Below are 14,681 nucleotides of genomic sequence, written 5' to 3'. Positions count from 1 at the left end.
GAATCTATCCCCCAGATGCTTCATCACCCTGATGCATTATGTGGTGTAACATGCTCGCACTTCCTGGGTATGTGACGAGGCCTCAGAGCCAAGAATGCAACTGACCGCGACAAAAAGAATTTGGCCGAGGGCGAGGCTCAACACCTCTGAGGCCGAAGCGGATGTTTATCTTGCATTGTACGGACTACCTCGGGCACCACAACCAAACCTAGAGGGCATAGGCTCCTTTGAATAATTGGGATTCTGCACAATTTGACATCAACCATGCGTCGGTTGGCAATGCATAAGCGTTGTTGACACATCAGATGCTCCAGCAGTCAAGCGTTGTCGACTCCATCTCGATGGCAGCCACCAAGGCATTAGTGACGTGAAGCCTGATATTGACTGCTTGCATGTACCTGCCTCTTTTAGGTCTCTTCCCCCAGATTTGACGGAGTGCGTGCTTATCTGAGTGACACAGGAGCAAAAGCTGCAGAGGCTCAAGGTTTGAAGTGGTGTTTTGTTAGCGGCCTGGCTTTACGGTTGTTTCTTAGAGCTGAGCCTTTGGCGAGCCCAATCAAGCTTTCGGGCCTTGATCTGTTGGCACAGCAGTACAAACAAGGCAGCAAGGGGGCCTAGGGGCTACTAGGCCTCCCGTGGGGGGGGTAGTGGGCTTACAAGGCTAGGGGGCCCTGCCTCATACCCAATGCTCCCTTACGTGCAACTATGCGTGTCTCACACACTCTGGTGCCTTGCAGCAATCCGAAGCCTGGCCACCGTTGACGCTCTACGATCATCGTCTCTACTTTGATGACGTAATCTGGCGTCGGTCTCGACGAAATACAAGAATCAGCACGTGGAAGGATTTTGATAGAAGTGGTTGTGTAGAACTGGTGTCCGCTTTGCATTGGTCTCAGCACTCGCCTATTCTCATGACTCATTTGCGGCTTCTATCGGAGCTTCAGACACTTGGCCGTAGGGATCACTCGGCTCGCTAGGCTGCCTGCAACAGCCTAGCCTCCACATCATGTCCAATATCTCCAATCTGTCTTGCCTACTTTTTTTTTGTCAAGACTTCATGGAACATCTTCCTGGATTGTTTCTTAGCCAGCGCTCGAGCCCTCGCACACAAGAATCTCCAACATCTCGTATAGATATGGACAATGACACCTCGGACAGTCTTCTGCTTCCGGATGGGCGAAAGCTTGGATACACGCAGTACGGCTCGCTGACAGGGCGTGCTGTCTTTTTCATACATGGCCATCCAGGATCCCGCTTCGAGGGCGCCCATCTCCACAATCTTGGCTTGAAATTAGGGGCCCGGATCATCACTCCAGAGAGACCTGGGATGGGTTTGAGCTCGCCACAGCCCGGTCGAACACTTCTTAACTGCCCAAAAGATGTGGAACACCTTGCAAACCATCTCAAGTTGGAGAGCTATGGTGTCCTGGTACGTTCTCTCAGAGCGGTTCCGAGCCATCTTCGAGAATAGTGGCACTAAAGCCAAGCATGACGCAGGGAGTCTCAGGCGGTGGGCCATATGCGCTGGCTTGCGCCTACGCATTACCTAGGGACAAGCTTAAATGTGTTTCAATCGTCTGCGGACTTGGACCTGTATATGAAATTGGTATGAAAGGGGCGCGCTGGGTGAACTGGATCGGGTTCGCATTTGGGTATCGATACACTCCCCCCTTTATCAATCGATGGTTTTGGCAGTCGCAAACATGTGGCCGCTTGGACCTGAGTGACGAGGAACGCCTTGAGCGTCATATGAAAGAATTTTCAAAGCCAAAGACGGTGGCGGATCAGAAAGACTTTGAATCCATGACAAATGAAGTCAATGCCCGGCGGTTTTTGCGCTCGTCTCGGGGAGCCTTCGCTCAAGGGTATGATGGAGCGCTGCAGGATGGGAGGGTGCTGTGCACAGACTTTGGTTTCCGCATCGAGGATATTCGTTCCGACCTGCCCGTGCAGCTGTGGTATGGGAAGTTGGATGTCAACGTTCCGCTTAACCATGGGGAAACGATAGCCAAGCGTTTGGGTGACCGAGCAGTCCTCAGAGTCGAGGATGAGACACATGCAAGCATCTTTTTCAACTGGAGGGAACAGTTCCTAGGCGACTTGGTAAAGAACATTTGAGCAATGGATCACGACCTGTAGATTTAGCGCCCGGGAACTTCGCATCTCAACCATATGCTTGCACTTAGACTAGTCAATGTACAATACATCACCACTCCAAAACACTGAATCCAAAACACTGAAAGACATGAATGTGTACATCTAGGGAGTAAGTCCTCCCGCGGTACTGCGGCGCCTGGGTGGCAGACGTCGCAAGCTCGTAGCGCACATATACTTTCAAAGTATTATGGCAGGCGAGAGTCTTTTAGAAGAATTGTGTAAGAGAACAGCCCGAAGGCACTCGAATTGATGTAGAGCATTCAGAAAACACTTTGCAATCTTAATTAACCAGGTCGTCTTCCTGCAAGCAATTTGAAGGGGAGTGAGAATGCACGGCCCATAAATGAAGCCACTACTGTTAAATAAATGTAACGACCCAGACACGGGAACGCTCTCCTGGATCTCGTCAACATCGTAAACCAAGTCCCCCTCCCCGAATCTCCCTCTATCCAGAGACGTCCATTTGATAGCTTTCAGCCCGGCCCAGAAAAGGAGCTTTTTGAGCCACTGTTCCCTGGAACCGGTTTTCTTTCTCAGCCGGCTAGCGGCGAGTTTGGCGAACCTTTCGACACGCGGTCTCTGAATCTCGTCGAATTTGTCAAAGGCCGCTGATAAGGAACTGGAAGAGGCGAATGATTCCAGTTCTAGTACCCGTGAGAGCAGGAAGACATCTTCCAGGGCCATGCTCACTCCTTGACCGACATGGGGGGACATGGTGTGTGCGGCATCGCCCATCAGGAGACATCGGCCCCTAGACCACTTTCCTCCCACCGGAAGCCTTTAGATGGGGTAGAACTTAACGACGTCGGTCTTTCGGACCGCCTCCTTCAGAAGAGCGCCCCACTGGGTATGGACGTCATTCAGGATCGGCAGCAAGGTGGGCTTGAAAGCTTCCTCCTCCATTCGGCTACGCTCTGCCCAACCGTCACGGCTGCTGTTGTTTCCCGAGGCCGGCATGGGGACTTCGTAGGAGAAATACCAGAACAGCGTGTCTCCAGACGCTGTGCAGGGTATGATCGCGAACATTCCATGCGGAGTCAGAGTTCCCGTCAAACTAGTCACCCCGTCCTCTGGGGGCCGCGCAGATACAGGGACCAAACGAGTAGATGGTCGAGATGCCCGAATAATCTGGCGAGAGCTGTGGATCGACATACAACGTGCGTACACTGGAGTGGACCCCATCGCACCCCAGGAGCAGGTCGGCGGTGTCAACACTGCCGTCAGAAAACATCACTATAACTTTTTTTGTCATGCTCTTGGATGCGTACGAGGCGTTTGCCGCAGTGAATTGGAATTTCCTCTGTCTGAGCCGCTACACCGCACCTCCTGTAAGTCCATCCTCTTGACCCTCATGGACAGGTAGGCCGTCTTCTCGGCGCTCCATGATCCCAAAATGAGTTTCCCAAGCTCTCCGCCTTGGCAGGAGTATAATACACCTTTGGTGGACTGTGCTTCCTTGAGCGATAGCCGATCGTAGAGACCGAGGCGATCCAGGAGCCTCAATCCGTTGCCAGGCACCATGACTGCACCTCCTAGTGTGGTGGGCTCCGGACGAATCTCGCATACCATCAATGACAGCCCATTTTGTCGTTTGAGGTGGAGCGGAGCTGCTAACCCTGTCGGACCAGCGCAGATGACGATGACCTACATTTCAAGCCGAAGGTGAGAACAGACCTGCCTTTCCCAAACGCCCCTTAACTAAAAGAGAATACGCCGTACCTTGTGTACTTCAGGCATAACGCCGGAAATATATATCATGTGTAATGCTCTTGATGCTCCCCCACCATCTCTGTGGGAATGGTGCTTTTGATCAAAACTAATACTCAAGGGGTTCCCCGGCGAGAGAAGCTGACGTACCCGGACTGCAGAATGTTATTAGCATGATGATACTAGCCTTATTAGGCCTAGAACTAGCAGTGCTGGGTATATCTTGGCACTGTGGTCTCTGTCACCTGTTTAATGCCTCGCTGTCACTCTAGATAGATTTTCGCAATCAGTCAATTAACCTCCCCAGATTGGCCCAACGCTGGGCTCCTAGGACTGCTATCGCTCGGTTGTGAGCTCATGAGCCAATACTAAATTTCACTTATATGGTCCCGATGGACTCCCCGGAAATAGACACATCTCGGCTGGCCAATCGGCACCCCCTACAACAGGCCGAAATACCGAAGCTCCGCGCCGCGTTCGCCAATCAAAACGAGCTTACTTCCGGCTCCACATCTTAACACATCCCATATTTACTCAGGCGCACACCGCTGCATTGGGGGTGTTGTAGATACCAGACTTTGGAGAATGGGTTCCTTTCCTCTTCCTGCGCTTCCTCAGCGGAAGCCATATTCCAGTCTACGAGAATTCTTGGCCACTCTGTCAGATTTAGGCGATGTCGCTGAGATCACGCGAGAGGTCGACACGCACCTCGAAATCGGCGCGATCATCCGACGCAGCCATGAAAACTTTGGTCCTGTCCCAGTGTTCAGCAGTATCCGCGATCATGCGGGATATCGCGTGGTCGGAGCGCCCCTCTCCTACAGCTCTCTTCCCAAGGCTCGCATGGCGCGAATTGCCATGACTCTTGGATTGGATCCCACTACCCCCGGCACGGAAATTGTGCAAATTTTGGCCAAAACAACCAAGCTGCCACCCATTCCTCCGGTCATTGTCGAAGATGGGCCAGTCCATGAGAATATTTTGCTAGGTGATCAGGTTGACCTCCTCAAGTTCCCTATACCACTGATACGCTTTTGCGATGGAGGCCGCTTCTTCAATACCTGAGGCTTTTGGGTGGTGCGTAGTCCAGACGGCAAACAGACGAACTGGTCGATAGCCCGCGACATGATCCTCGACAAGAAGCACATGACCGGAGTTATTGCTCCCTACCAGCACAGTAGGAAGATCTTTGAAATGTGGCGCAAGATCGGGAAACCAATGCCCTTCTCGTTGGTACAGGGAGCGGAGCCAGCATCTTTTTCCGCTGGTGCCATGCCGCTGTCGGATGGCATAGATGAGGCTGGCTTCCTGCGATGTCTTTTCAACGAGCCGCTTAAACTAGTTTGATGCAAGACAGTTGCGCTTGAAGTGCCTGCCCAGGCAGAGATTGTCGTCGAAGGTCACGTCTCGCTGACCCGGCGTGCACCAGAGGGGCCAATGGGAGAATTCCACGGCTACATTTCGAATCGAATTATAGAGAAACCAGTGTATGAAATCAGTGCCATTATTCATCGCAACAACCCCTTGCTACCAGTCACGTCGGCCGGGAAGCTGGTGGATGAGGACCACACGATCACGGGAGTCTCAGCCTCAGCCATGGTGCTGGAGACGCTAAGAGACCATGGACTGCCGGTCACCTCGGCGTCGGCACCTCCCGAAACCGAACAGCAGCTTCTTACCATCTCCGTTCCCCGAGACTGGTACCAGAAAATCGAATTGTCCGCGGACGACTTTGTGCGAAAGATTGTGGCGACGGCAAAGTCAATCCATGGAACGCAGCGATACACACGCGTCCTTGTCTGCGATGACGATATCGAGCTCTTCAATCATCGAGACATGATCGGGGCATGGAACACGCGGTGTCATCCCGGCACTAGCCGCATTAGGCTGGACGGCCAGCCGATCAATCCTGCGATCCCATTTTATCCCGAGATTACCGAACAGTTTCAAAAGTTCCTCGCCGACCCTGAACATGCGACGTGGAGATTCTCGGGAACGATCGAAGCCCTGAAGTACCTTCGCCCGGTGGGGTGGGATCCCCAAAGGCTGTCGGACTTTGCCCATAACTTTCCGGAGGACCTACAAAAGAAGGTCGTTGAACAATGGGTGGAATAAGAATAATTCATACTGAGAAAGTAGTTTGACACCACGTCCTCCAGGTCATGTTTAAATTTCCTTATTAGTTCTAAGAGGAATAAGGCGAAATACCCAACCTACTATTTACAAGGCACCCCAGCAGCCAGTCTCCAATATTCTCAGCTCAGTATGATACTCCGTATACGTGACCGACAATCCGAAACCCACGCCGGCATTTGTCTCACTAATTTAATGTTACAGTATCGACTATATCCTTCCAGATTGGTCATTACTCGGCTGATGCCAAAGCATGACTGTCATCCAAGTGTCTGCTGAGGAATATCTAAAGTTCTCGGATCTCTCACCTTCAGCCTAACATCCAGTCCTGACTGAACCACCAGCCACCCCGCTTTTACTTTGTAACGATTAGGATCGACCAATTCCACCTGAAAATGTCGAAACACTTCAGGCACCAGCTTTGAGATCTCAAGCATGGCAACATGGCGTCCAATACCTGCGTCGCCATTAGAAAATATTTGAGGCGAAATAACCGATCACTTACAAGTCCGAGACCCTGCACCGAAGGCGAAATTATATCTCTCCAGGATTTTCACCTTTTCCTCATTGTTGTCTAGCCATCTTTCTGGGATCCAAAGGTCGGCATCCTCGCCATATATATCTTTATCCCGATGGACCGTCCATGCATTGCAGCCCACTTCCGTGCCTCCGGGAATGAAAACACCACAGATAGTGGCGCCTTGAACAGGAACCACACGAGGCAAGATCATTCCCAGCGCAGGATGTATCCGCAAAGATTCTTTGATACAGGCTTGAAGGAATGGCATCTGCCGCGCCTCGGCCCACGAGAAGTGGTCACCAAAGCTGTCATCCCTTGGCCGCTGTGCCAATGTCTGCCTGATTTCGCTCATGACCCTCTCGAGCCTTGCTTGATCTGTCAAGAGATAGAAGAAGACGGCGCGGAGAATTATCGCCGTTGTATCGGAACCAGCACTGACATTTGTTACAGCAAAGTCGATCAGTTGAGAGTCGGTCATTACGTCGGGGTATTTTCCTTGAGCCATTTGAAAGCGTGTAACAAAATCCGGTTTGCCCTGTTCCTTGAAACGGCTTTTGTGCTCACGAATGTGCTTGGTGGTAAATCTGACAATAGCATTGGTTTTCATCAACAGTCGCGCAAGTGGGTTGTTGAGGCGGAGCCATTTGTCGAGCCATGGTAATTGTCCCATTGTGCCGAGATATTCCATATGCTTAGCAGTATGATGAAGCATGTTCTCTAAATCATGCCCCGCCTCCAGGAAGCCAAACCGCTTACTGAATGTAATCTCACCAAGAACGTCAAAGGCGTACATCTGGAGCCAGGTTGCGAAATCGCAATCCCTGCTGGGCCGTGCGAAACGTTCCGTCAGCTCATGGAAGAACACGTTGGTGGTAGAGTCCACCAGATATTCGTACTCAATGACCGTGCTCATGGAGTAGGCATTGTTTACTGGCCTCCTCAGACGTGCGTGGAGTTTCTCATCTCTTGTGGAAGAGAGATTAGGCATCACCTCTCCTCGAATGCTCTTGAAGCTGTGGGTAACATAAGCCTCCCCCTGCCATTGTTCAGCCTATTCAAGCTCGTCAATGATATATACACCGGAGCATACCTTATTGAAAATAGGGTTTAACCCATAGATTTTGGCCACCTCTGTAGCATCTGAAACCGAAATTTGGTTCGGCCCAACACGTAGTAGCTTGGAGTTATATTTTCTGTGCAATTCATAGTCATCAATGCATTTACCAGCCCTCCCATGAATATATCTCCACACGTCAGTCACACCAGCCAATACTGGCCCCGGGATAGATGATAGTTTGGAGTAGTTACAGAGAAGTCTCATAAAGTATAGTAGACATAAGATGGCCCACCACCATTGCTGTAATGCTTGTGTGAGTAGAAGTGCCAAACCCATGGTTTTGGTCGCTCAGCACGGCAGAGTTGACAACAACGTCTCCGGAGCTAATGAGAAGTCAGAATCTCGTCAATAAATACAAAATCTGAGGCATCCTACCGGAAGCGATCAGTTTCTGTTCTTACCAGCCCTTCAACTCCGGCCAGGATCAGACCTCCGTAGCTGGCGGAGATAGAATGCGTCTCATCATCTACACCAAATGCTAGCTAGCTGATATCGGATACCTTTTTCCGTAGTTCAAATTTATCTGAACTTTCTGATTCAGCGGCACGGCATCTTCACAGGCTGTTACTCTTAACGTGCCTTTCCTGAATTTGTTTTGCAGACAAGGTTCCGTGATGCTCTCTAGGCCTTATCCTAACTCTGAACGTTGTGGCGCATCTATCTTAGACTACCCCACTCGGCTTTCCAAATAGAAAAGTCTATTACTATCCACATTACTATCTCCGTGGATTTGGCAACAACTAGTAAGCCTGAGCGAATTGGGCAGATGATGAAGCTAGGCCCCGTTCTTCGGGGCTATGTTTTGCGACAAGATTTCTTCAAATGAAAGCCCTTTGCTTCGGCTTGAACTATTGACAGACCTAGACATTCACAGATTCACATATTAAACCTAGAGGCTTATCTTATTTCGAGTGCTTGATTCACTCCTGTCCGCTTCGTGAGACCTGCAGTCGTAACGATATCTTGCAAATGACGACTTTCCAAGAAGTCAACGGCACTGCCGTATATAGTGACTTGAAGGGAAAGGTTTTTGTTATTACTGGTGCAGCCTCCGGCATGGGCCGAGCAACAGCCCTAATGCTTGCCCAACAAGGTGCACATGTCGGTCTTCTCGACTTACATAAGCCCGACGCCGTCCTAGCTGAGGTCGAACAGCTCGGTGGACAAGGCATTTCCATTGAATGCAATGTCCAAAAGGCCGACATTGTTAATGCTGCGGTCAAGGCAGTAGCAGAGCGCTTCGGCAGACTGGACGGCGCAGCAAACATGGCTGGTTATGTTGGCAATCAGGGCTTTTTTGGGAAAGGATACGCTCTTGACGTGCTGAACGACAATGATTGGGACGATATGCTGGCAACTAACCTGAATGGAGTCAAGAACTCCGTGCGAGCTGAACTTAATCAAATGAAAGGTCATGGATCCATTGTGAATGCGGCCAGCATTGCAGGCCAATATGGTCCCGAGTTCAATGCACCATACTCTGTTGCCAAGTGGGGTGTCATTGGTCTGACCAAGTGTCTAGCACGCGAGGTCGGTGCAAGAGGTATCCGAGCAAATGCTCTTGCTCCGTGAGTGTTTCATATTTCTGTCTCGTGTTTAATATGGTTAACCAAATTCCAGAGGCATCATTCGCACGGCTCTTGCTGATCAGCTGGGAAATCCCGACCAAGTGAATGAGATCTTGGTGAAGAAAACCGCTCTCAAACGTATTGCCGAACCCGAAGAAGTATCTAGGGTTATTTTGTTCTTGTTCAGCGATCAATCAGCTTACATCACCGGAAGCGTAAGTTCTTTGGACACCTATCCCGCTGCGGTTCACAATGCTCGACTTTCGTCTAATTAGATGCGGACAGGTGATTAATGTTGACGGGGCGATTGAAAAAGGCTGTTAAAGGTCGTAAATGAATAGCTTTTTACCTTGAGAGCGGATGGTGACGAGACATCATTCAAGCCTCGCAGCGTATTAGAGCATTGGCTGTAGCAGCTAGCAGCGATCTTACCAATACAATCTCATCAGAGCATGAAAAAAATATTTTCCTCACGTCAAGCCAGTGGTTCCTACATATACTGAATACTACTAGGAATCGCAGTTTCAAGGGCTTGAGAGTTGGCTAAATAAGCTGTATTACGGCAGAGTCAGCCCTAGAAGCTCTTTCATGTCCCTATGAAAGTATTCTCGGCGATCTAAAGTTCCTTTTGAGTTGAAACCACCGAGTTCTTCTACCTAAAACTTCCCCGGATTTCCTTTCTCCGGCGATACCCATATTCAAGACTCCGCATCAAGCGGTATCCGCAATTACTCTGGGGTTTGCCATTCCCCATGTTGGCCGCCTTAGCGTAGGTGTCGCATAAGAATAAATGGTCCACCTCCAGGACAACCCTCCAACAAGGAGGCAAAATTCGTGCCTTGCACAGATTTTTCACAAAACAGATTCTTTGAAGGACAAGAAAATCTCATTTGCAGATCCGCCATAATGCACGAAATCAACGAAAAAGGCCATCTTAGGGTCAAAACAGTCTTGATGGTTTTGACCATGTCCATGGCTTCAGCATCCATGGGCATGACAGCCTCAGTGATCAGCACCACCCTAGGACAACCATCATTCATTGTCAAGATGGGCCTTGACGGTCCGAATGGCGCATCGCTGACTGGGGCGGTGACCAGCCTGTACTATGTTGGTGCGACCTGGGGGGCTTTTGTGCACGGCTGGTTTGCAAATCGATATGGGCGCAAGCCGTCCATAATATTTGCCGTCTGCGTGATTTTTGTTTCACAGGCACTGCTTACTGGAGCTGTGAATGTGGCCATGTTCATTGTATTTCGTTTCTTTTTGGGCTGGGGGTATGTATTCCTCCTCCCTGTCCTCTCCAAGCTTGAAAATCTGACGCTTGGAGCCAGAGGCTTTCAAGCTATATGCGGCGTTCCTCTCTGGATCAGCGAAATTGTCCCACCACGTCATCGTGGCAAGCTCTCCGATATCCACGCAGTCATGATCAACATCGGCTATTCGATAATCGGTTTTGTCGGAGTTGGCTTTTATTACTACGACTCCCCCGACGCCTGGCGTGCTCCACTTGGCATCGCCATTCTTCCTGAGATCATCTTCCTGGTTGGCTGCTGGTGGCTTCCAGAAAGCCCGCGATATCTCATAGCTCGGGATCAGTCTGCAAAAGCGTGGAAGATTCTACGTGCACTTCATGCGGACCAAAATGACCCCACCGATGAATTTGCTAAACGTGAATTCTACCAGATTCACGAGCAGATACAGTTTGATCGAAGTCAAGATACCAGCTGGAAGTTGATACTGACGCGGCCATCATATCGGAAGCGCGCATTGATCTCTGCCATGCTCAGCTTTTCCATTATGAGCGCGGGCCTGATCGTGATTCAAAGTATGCTATCCCCATTTGTCTAGGCTGACCTTACCATAACTGACGACTGGCTTTTAATCAGACTACGGCGTTACCCTGTATGCTGAACTAGGCTATGCGGGCGTGGATACTTTGTTACTTCAATCAGGCTATACCCTGACGTTGTGCTGTTGCAGTATCATCGCCATATCTTTCGTCGACAAGGTCTCACGCCGCAACTTAATGGGGACTGGCTTCGCCCTCCAGTGTGTCTGCCTCATAATCTACACTGCACTCGTCGCCAATTTCCTGACCGGGGCCAACAAGTCTGCACAGGCGGCCGCCGTGTCATTTATCTACCTGTTTGGCTGCAGCTTCGAGCTGTGCCTTGACGGGCCAGAATTTTTTTACATCCAGGAAATCTGGCCCAGCCACTTACGTGCGCAGGGCGGCGCAATCGCTTTCATGGTTTACAACGCCATCAACATCTGCTGGTTGCAGGCTGCCCCCACGGCATTTGAAAATATCGGTTGGAAATTCTTCATTATATTCATCATATTCGCTGCTTTGGGCTCTATCACGGTCTTTCTTTTCTTCCCAGACACACTGCACAAGCCCATGGAGGAAATCGCAGACATGTTTGGCGACCAGGACTTGGTCATTGTCCATCAAAATGCTATCACGAGCGAGCTGATGGATGCGAGATTCTGGGAAATCATGGGCGATGGAACGGATGATCTGCACACTACCTCTATTTCAGTGCAGGAGAGCAAGAGTGCTGGCGATGAGCCAGCGACGCATTCAGAGAGGCTACCTATGTAGACAGTATAGTGATCCTTGTGCGGGAGATGCGCATTCGGCGATTGGCCGAGGCAGGCAAGATGACAATGGGACGGGAGGGAGAAACCAGGAGCGAAGGAATGGACTTGGTTGGAATTGAAATCCATATTTAGTACAGCTCAAGATTTGCCTTCCACATAACAGAACGTCAGGTCTTCTTTTGGATGAGATCCTCATTCTCTTAGATCTCATTGACTGAACTAATTCCAATTCAGACCTTGTGTTGTACATTGCTCCACTCAATGTGTCATCTCTTCGAACTGAATTCCCTGAATAGAGCTACAATAAGTGGATAAAGGGTCTACCGCCGTGTGAACCTGGATGCACTTGAACACGAGATTTCCTTCAAGGCTCATGTTCTCGGAGAAGACCCTGTATATTTTCCGTGGAGTTGCTTCCCCAGGCGGATGCGGGAAAGTGGAGTTGGAGAACAGAGGAGAAGGGCGATCACTGTATTGCCACGTCTCGCTGAACGTGATAAGCAATAACTCAATGGTAGAGAAACAGTCTTCTTAGTGCTTCCATATTCCAAAGACTGTTCCTCTTCTGTCTTTTTTATAAGAGCTACTTAGCGCCTGATTGTCCGAGATTATTGCGAATACCTTGCGCCCAAACTTTGTTTCCAATTTTCCAAAAATTTTGATGAACTGAGCACGAAAGTCTTTTGCGACTTGGGGAAAGTTCGAATTGTTGCGTTGAATTCTTTGTCTCCCAACGGTGAAAAAAAAAAAAAAAAAAATGGGATCTATTGCGGCTGAGCAAAATGTCGAGGTCCTTGTGATAGGGGCAGGGATTTCAGGTATCTATATGCTATACAAGCTACGGGAGCTGAACATCTCTACCCGAGTACTTGAGGCTGGCGATGGTGTAGGCGGGACATGGTAAGAAAATGTCTTTACTTTCATGTGGTGGCTCGTCTTAACTTCCTGTGATAGGTACTGGAATCGATACCCTGGGGCGCGTTTTGATTCCGAGAGCTGGACCTACTGCTATTCGTTTTCTAAAGATCTCTTGAATGAATGGGACTGGAAGGAACATTTTGCTCCACAGGCCGAAACAGAGAGTTATCTCAACTTTGTGGTCGACAAATTCAAGCTTCGCGAGGGCATTCAATTCCAAAGTCGTGTTAGCTCGGCACACTACGACCAGATTCATAACCGGTGGAAAGTAACGACCGAGTCAGGTGAAGTATTCAACACGCATTTCCTCGTCACTGCTATTGGGTCGCTGACCAATCCGGTCTTGCCACGCATCCCAGGAATAACTAAATTCAAGGGGAGTTGGACTCATACTGGATTATGGCCGAAGGAAGGTATCAACTATGCCGGAAAGCGGGTTGCAGTTGTAGGTACAGGTGCCACCGGCATACAGACCATTCAAGAAGTAGCCAAGTCGGCGGGCACTTTGACTGTCTTTCAGCGCCGACCAAATTGGTGTTCTCCACTAGGAAACCGAAAGATCGACGCCGAAGAAATGGAAAGCATTCGAGCTCGTTACGATGAGATATTCTCCATCTGCAAAAAGACTCCGGGATGCTTTGTTCACCAATTTGATTCACGAAGCGTCTTTGACCTTTCCCCGGAGGAGCGGGAAGCGTTCTGGGAGAAGCGTTATTACGAGCCAGGATTTGGCCTGTGGATGGGTAACTTCCGTGATGTGTACACCGACAAAAAGGCAAATGCTCTCTTGAGCGAATTTGTTGCCAAGAAGGTCCGGGAGCGTGTGAAAGACCCAGAAGTAGCCGACAAACTTATTCCGACAGATCACGGGTTTGGCACACGCCGGGTTCCACTCGAGACGCAATACCTAGAAGTATACAACCAGGACAACGTGGAGTTGGTGGACCTGAATGAAGAGTCCATCGAGCGCGTTACGGAGAAGGGAATCAAAACATCGAAGCAAGAGCGAGAGTTCGACGTCATTATCTACGGTAAGCCAATTGCATTCTCTTGTCATTGTTTCCTGATTTTGCAAACAGCAATTTGCATCAGAACTTGACGGGCCCTTGCTGATCATGTGGCTCTAAATGTAGCTACTGGATTCGACCCTGTCACCGGAAGCTTTAATGCCATTGATATCGTCGGGGTTGACGGGCAGCGGCTGAAGGAACTATGGGCTCCGGGGCCAAAGACACAACTTGGGTTCTTGGTCTCAGGATTTCCAAATATGCTAATGACCATGGGTCCGCACTCGGCTCTCGGTAATTTCCCCCGGAGCATTGAGTATAGCGTTGAGTGGATCGCGGATCTCCTTGGATACGCCCGCGACAATAGCATCTCTGTTATCGAGGCAACGGAAAAAGGTCAGAAAGAATGGACAGACTATGTCAGAAATTGCAGTGAAGGGCTGCTGGCCAACGATGTCGATTCCTGGATTACTGGTGTCAACAGCAACATCGATGGGAAGAAAACGCGAACCTTGGTCATTTTCAACGGCAGTGCCGTAGACTACCGAGCCCGCTGTGACAAGGTGGCTAGCGATCAATACAAGGAATTGTCGTTAAAAATATAGTGTACTTTCTTTCTTAGAAGAATATCAAGATGTTATGTCCATCACTTCCTAAATCCAGCACATCAATAACAAAGCAACCTATCGGCAATATTAATCTTAATTCAGCGGCGATGTGGTAAAATTTTCGTTTTGACCAAATCGTCACAAATCGTTGTATCGCCTTACCCGATTTGATAGTGGCCGGTGTTGAAGAAAATTAGGGGTCAGAAAGGTTGGTTCAGTTGAAAAGAATCAAAAGATATATTGTAACAAGGCAAGGTGGCTGTGCAGTGCTGGGTGAGCGGTGAACTGGCAGGGCAGAGGTCTGTCAGGTCACATGTCAAACCTAATTAGATCGCTGGGAGC

General features: G+C 49.7%; 8 protein-coding genes across 8 annotated transcripts; 5 read left to right on the top strand and 3 right to left on the bottom strand.

Moving 5' to 3' along the window:
• Positions 1-1,135: 1,135 nt before the first annotated feature.
• Z519_04670 (uncharacterized protein) lies at positions 1,136-2,118 on the top strand (the record flags this gene model as incomplete). Its single annotated transcript, XM_016762415.1, has 2 exons — positions 1,136-1,429; positions 1,498-2,118. 2 exons carry the CDS (start codon positions 1,136-1,138, stop codon positions 2,116-2,118), a joined length of 915 nt encoding a protein of 304 aa, XP_016621362.1.
• Positions 2,119-2,334: 216 nt separating this feature from the next.
• Positions 2,335-2,871, bottom strand: Z519_04669 (uncharacterized protein; the record flags this gene model as incomplete). Its single annotated transcript, XM_016762414.1, has 1 exon — positions 2,335-2,871. One exon carries the CDS (start codon positions 2,869-2,871, stop codon positions 2,335-2,337), a length of 537 nt encoding a protein of 178 aa, XP_016621361.1.
• A 66-nt stretch (positions 2,872-2,937) lies between these two features.
• Z519_04668 (uncharacterized protein) lies at positions 2,938-3,678 on the bottom strand (the record flags this gene model as incomplete). The annotated part of the gene is made up of 2 exons (XM_016762413.1): positions 2,938-3,371; positions 3,426-3,678. The coding sequence occupies 2 exons, from the start codon at positions 3,676-3,678 to the stop codon at positions 2,938-2,940; spliced, it is 687 nt and encodes a 228-aa protein (XP_016621360.1).
• Positions 3,679-4,449: 771 nt separating this feature from the next.
• Z519_04667 (uncharacterized protein) lies at positions 4,450-5,979 on the top strand (the record flags this gene model as incomplete). Its single annotated transcript, XM_016762412.1, has 3 exons — positions 4,450-4,874; positions 4,950-5,179; positions 5,234-5,979. The coding sequence occupies 3 exons, from the start codon at positions 4,450-4,452 to the stop codon at positions 5,977-5,979; spliced, it is 1,401 nt and encodes a 466-aa protein (XP_016621359.1).
• Positions 5,980-6,257: 278 nt separating this feature from the next.
• Positions 6,258-7,910, bottom strand: Z519_04666 (uncharacterized protein; the record flags this gene model as incomplete). The annotated part of the gene is made up of 3 exons (XM_016762411.1): positions 6,258-6,454; positions 6,503-7,553; positions 7,608-7,910. 3 exons carry the CDS (start codon positions 7,908-7,910, stop codon positions 6,258-6,260), a joined length of 1,551 nt encoding a protein of 516 aa, XP_016621358.1.
• A 693-nt stretch (positions 7,911-8,603) lies between these two features.
• Z519_04665 (uncharacterized protein) lies at positions 8,604-9,477 on the top strand (the record flags this gene model as incomplete). Its single annotated transcript, XM_016762410.1, has 2 exons — positions 8,604-9,202; positions 9,255-9,477. The coding sequence occupies 2 exons, from the start codon at positions 8,604-8,606 to the stop codon at positions 9,475-9,477; spliced, it is 822 nt and encodes a 273-aa protein (XP_016621357.1).
• Positions 9,478-10,108: 631 nt separating this feature from the next.
• Z519_04664 (uncharacterized protein) lies at positions 10,109-11,807 on the top strand (the record flags this gene model as incomplete). Its single annotated transcript, XM_016762409.1, has 3 exons — positions 10,109-10,476; positions 10,534-11,027; positions 11,089-11,807. The coding sequence occupies 3 exons, from the start codon at positions 10,109-10,111 to the stop codon at positions 11,805-11,807; spliced, it is 1,581 nt and encodes a 526-aa protein (XP_016621356.1).
• Positions 11,808-12,563: 756 nt separating this feature from the next.
• Positions 12,564-14,336, top strand: Z519_04663 (uncharacterized protein; the record flags this gene model as incomplete). The annotated part of the gene is made up of 3 exons (XM_016762408.1): positions 12,564-12,706; positions 12,761-13,755; positions 13,858-14,336. The coding sequence occupies 3 exons, from the start codon at positions 12,564-12,566 to the stop codon at positions 14,334-14,336; spliced, it is 1,617 nt and encodes a 538-aa protein (XP_016621355.1).
• Between the last annotated feature and the right edge of the window lie 345 nt (positions 14,337-14,681).

This window comes from Cladophialophora bantiana, assembly GCF_000835475.1.
Source record: "Cladophialophora bantiana CBS 173.52 unplaced genomic scaffold supercont1.6, whole genome shotgun sequence".
In the NCBI taxonomy this organism is placed as follows: domain Eukaryota; kingdom Fungi; phylum Ascomycota; class Eurotiomycetes; order Chaetothyriales; family Herpotrichiellaceae; genus Cladophialophora; species Cladophialophora bantiana.
Note: the sequence above shows the minus strand (reverse complement) of the source record. Positions and strands in the feature narration are given on the sequence as shown.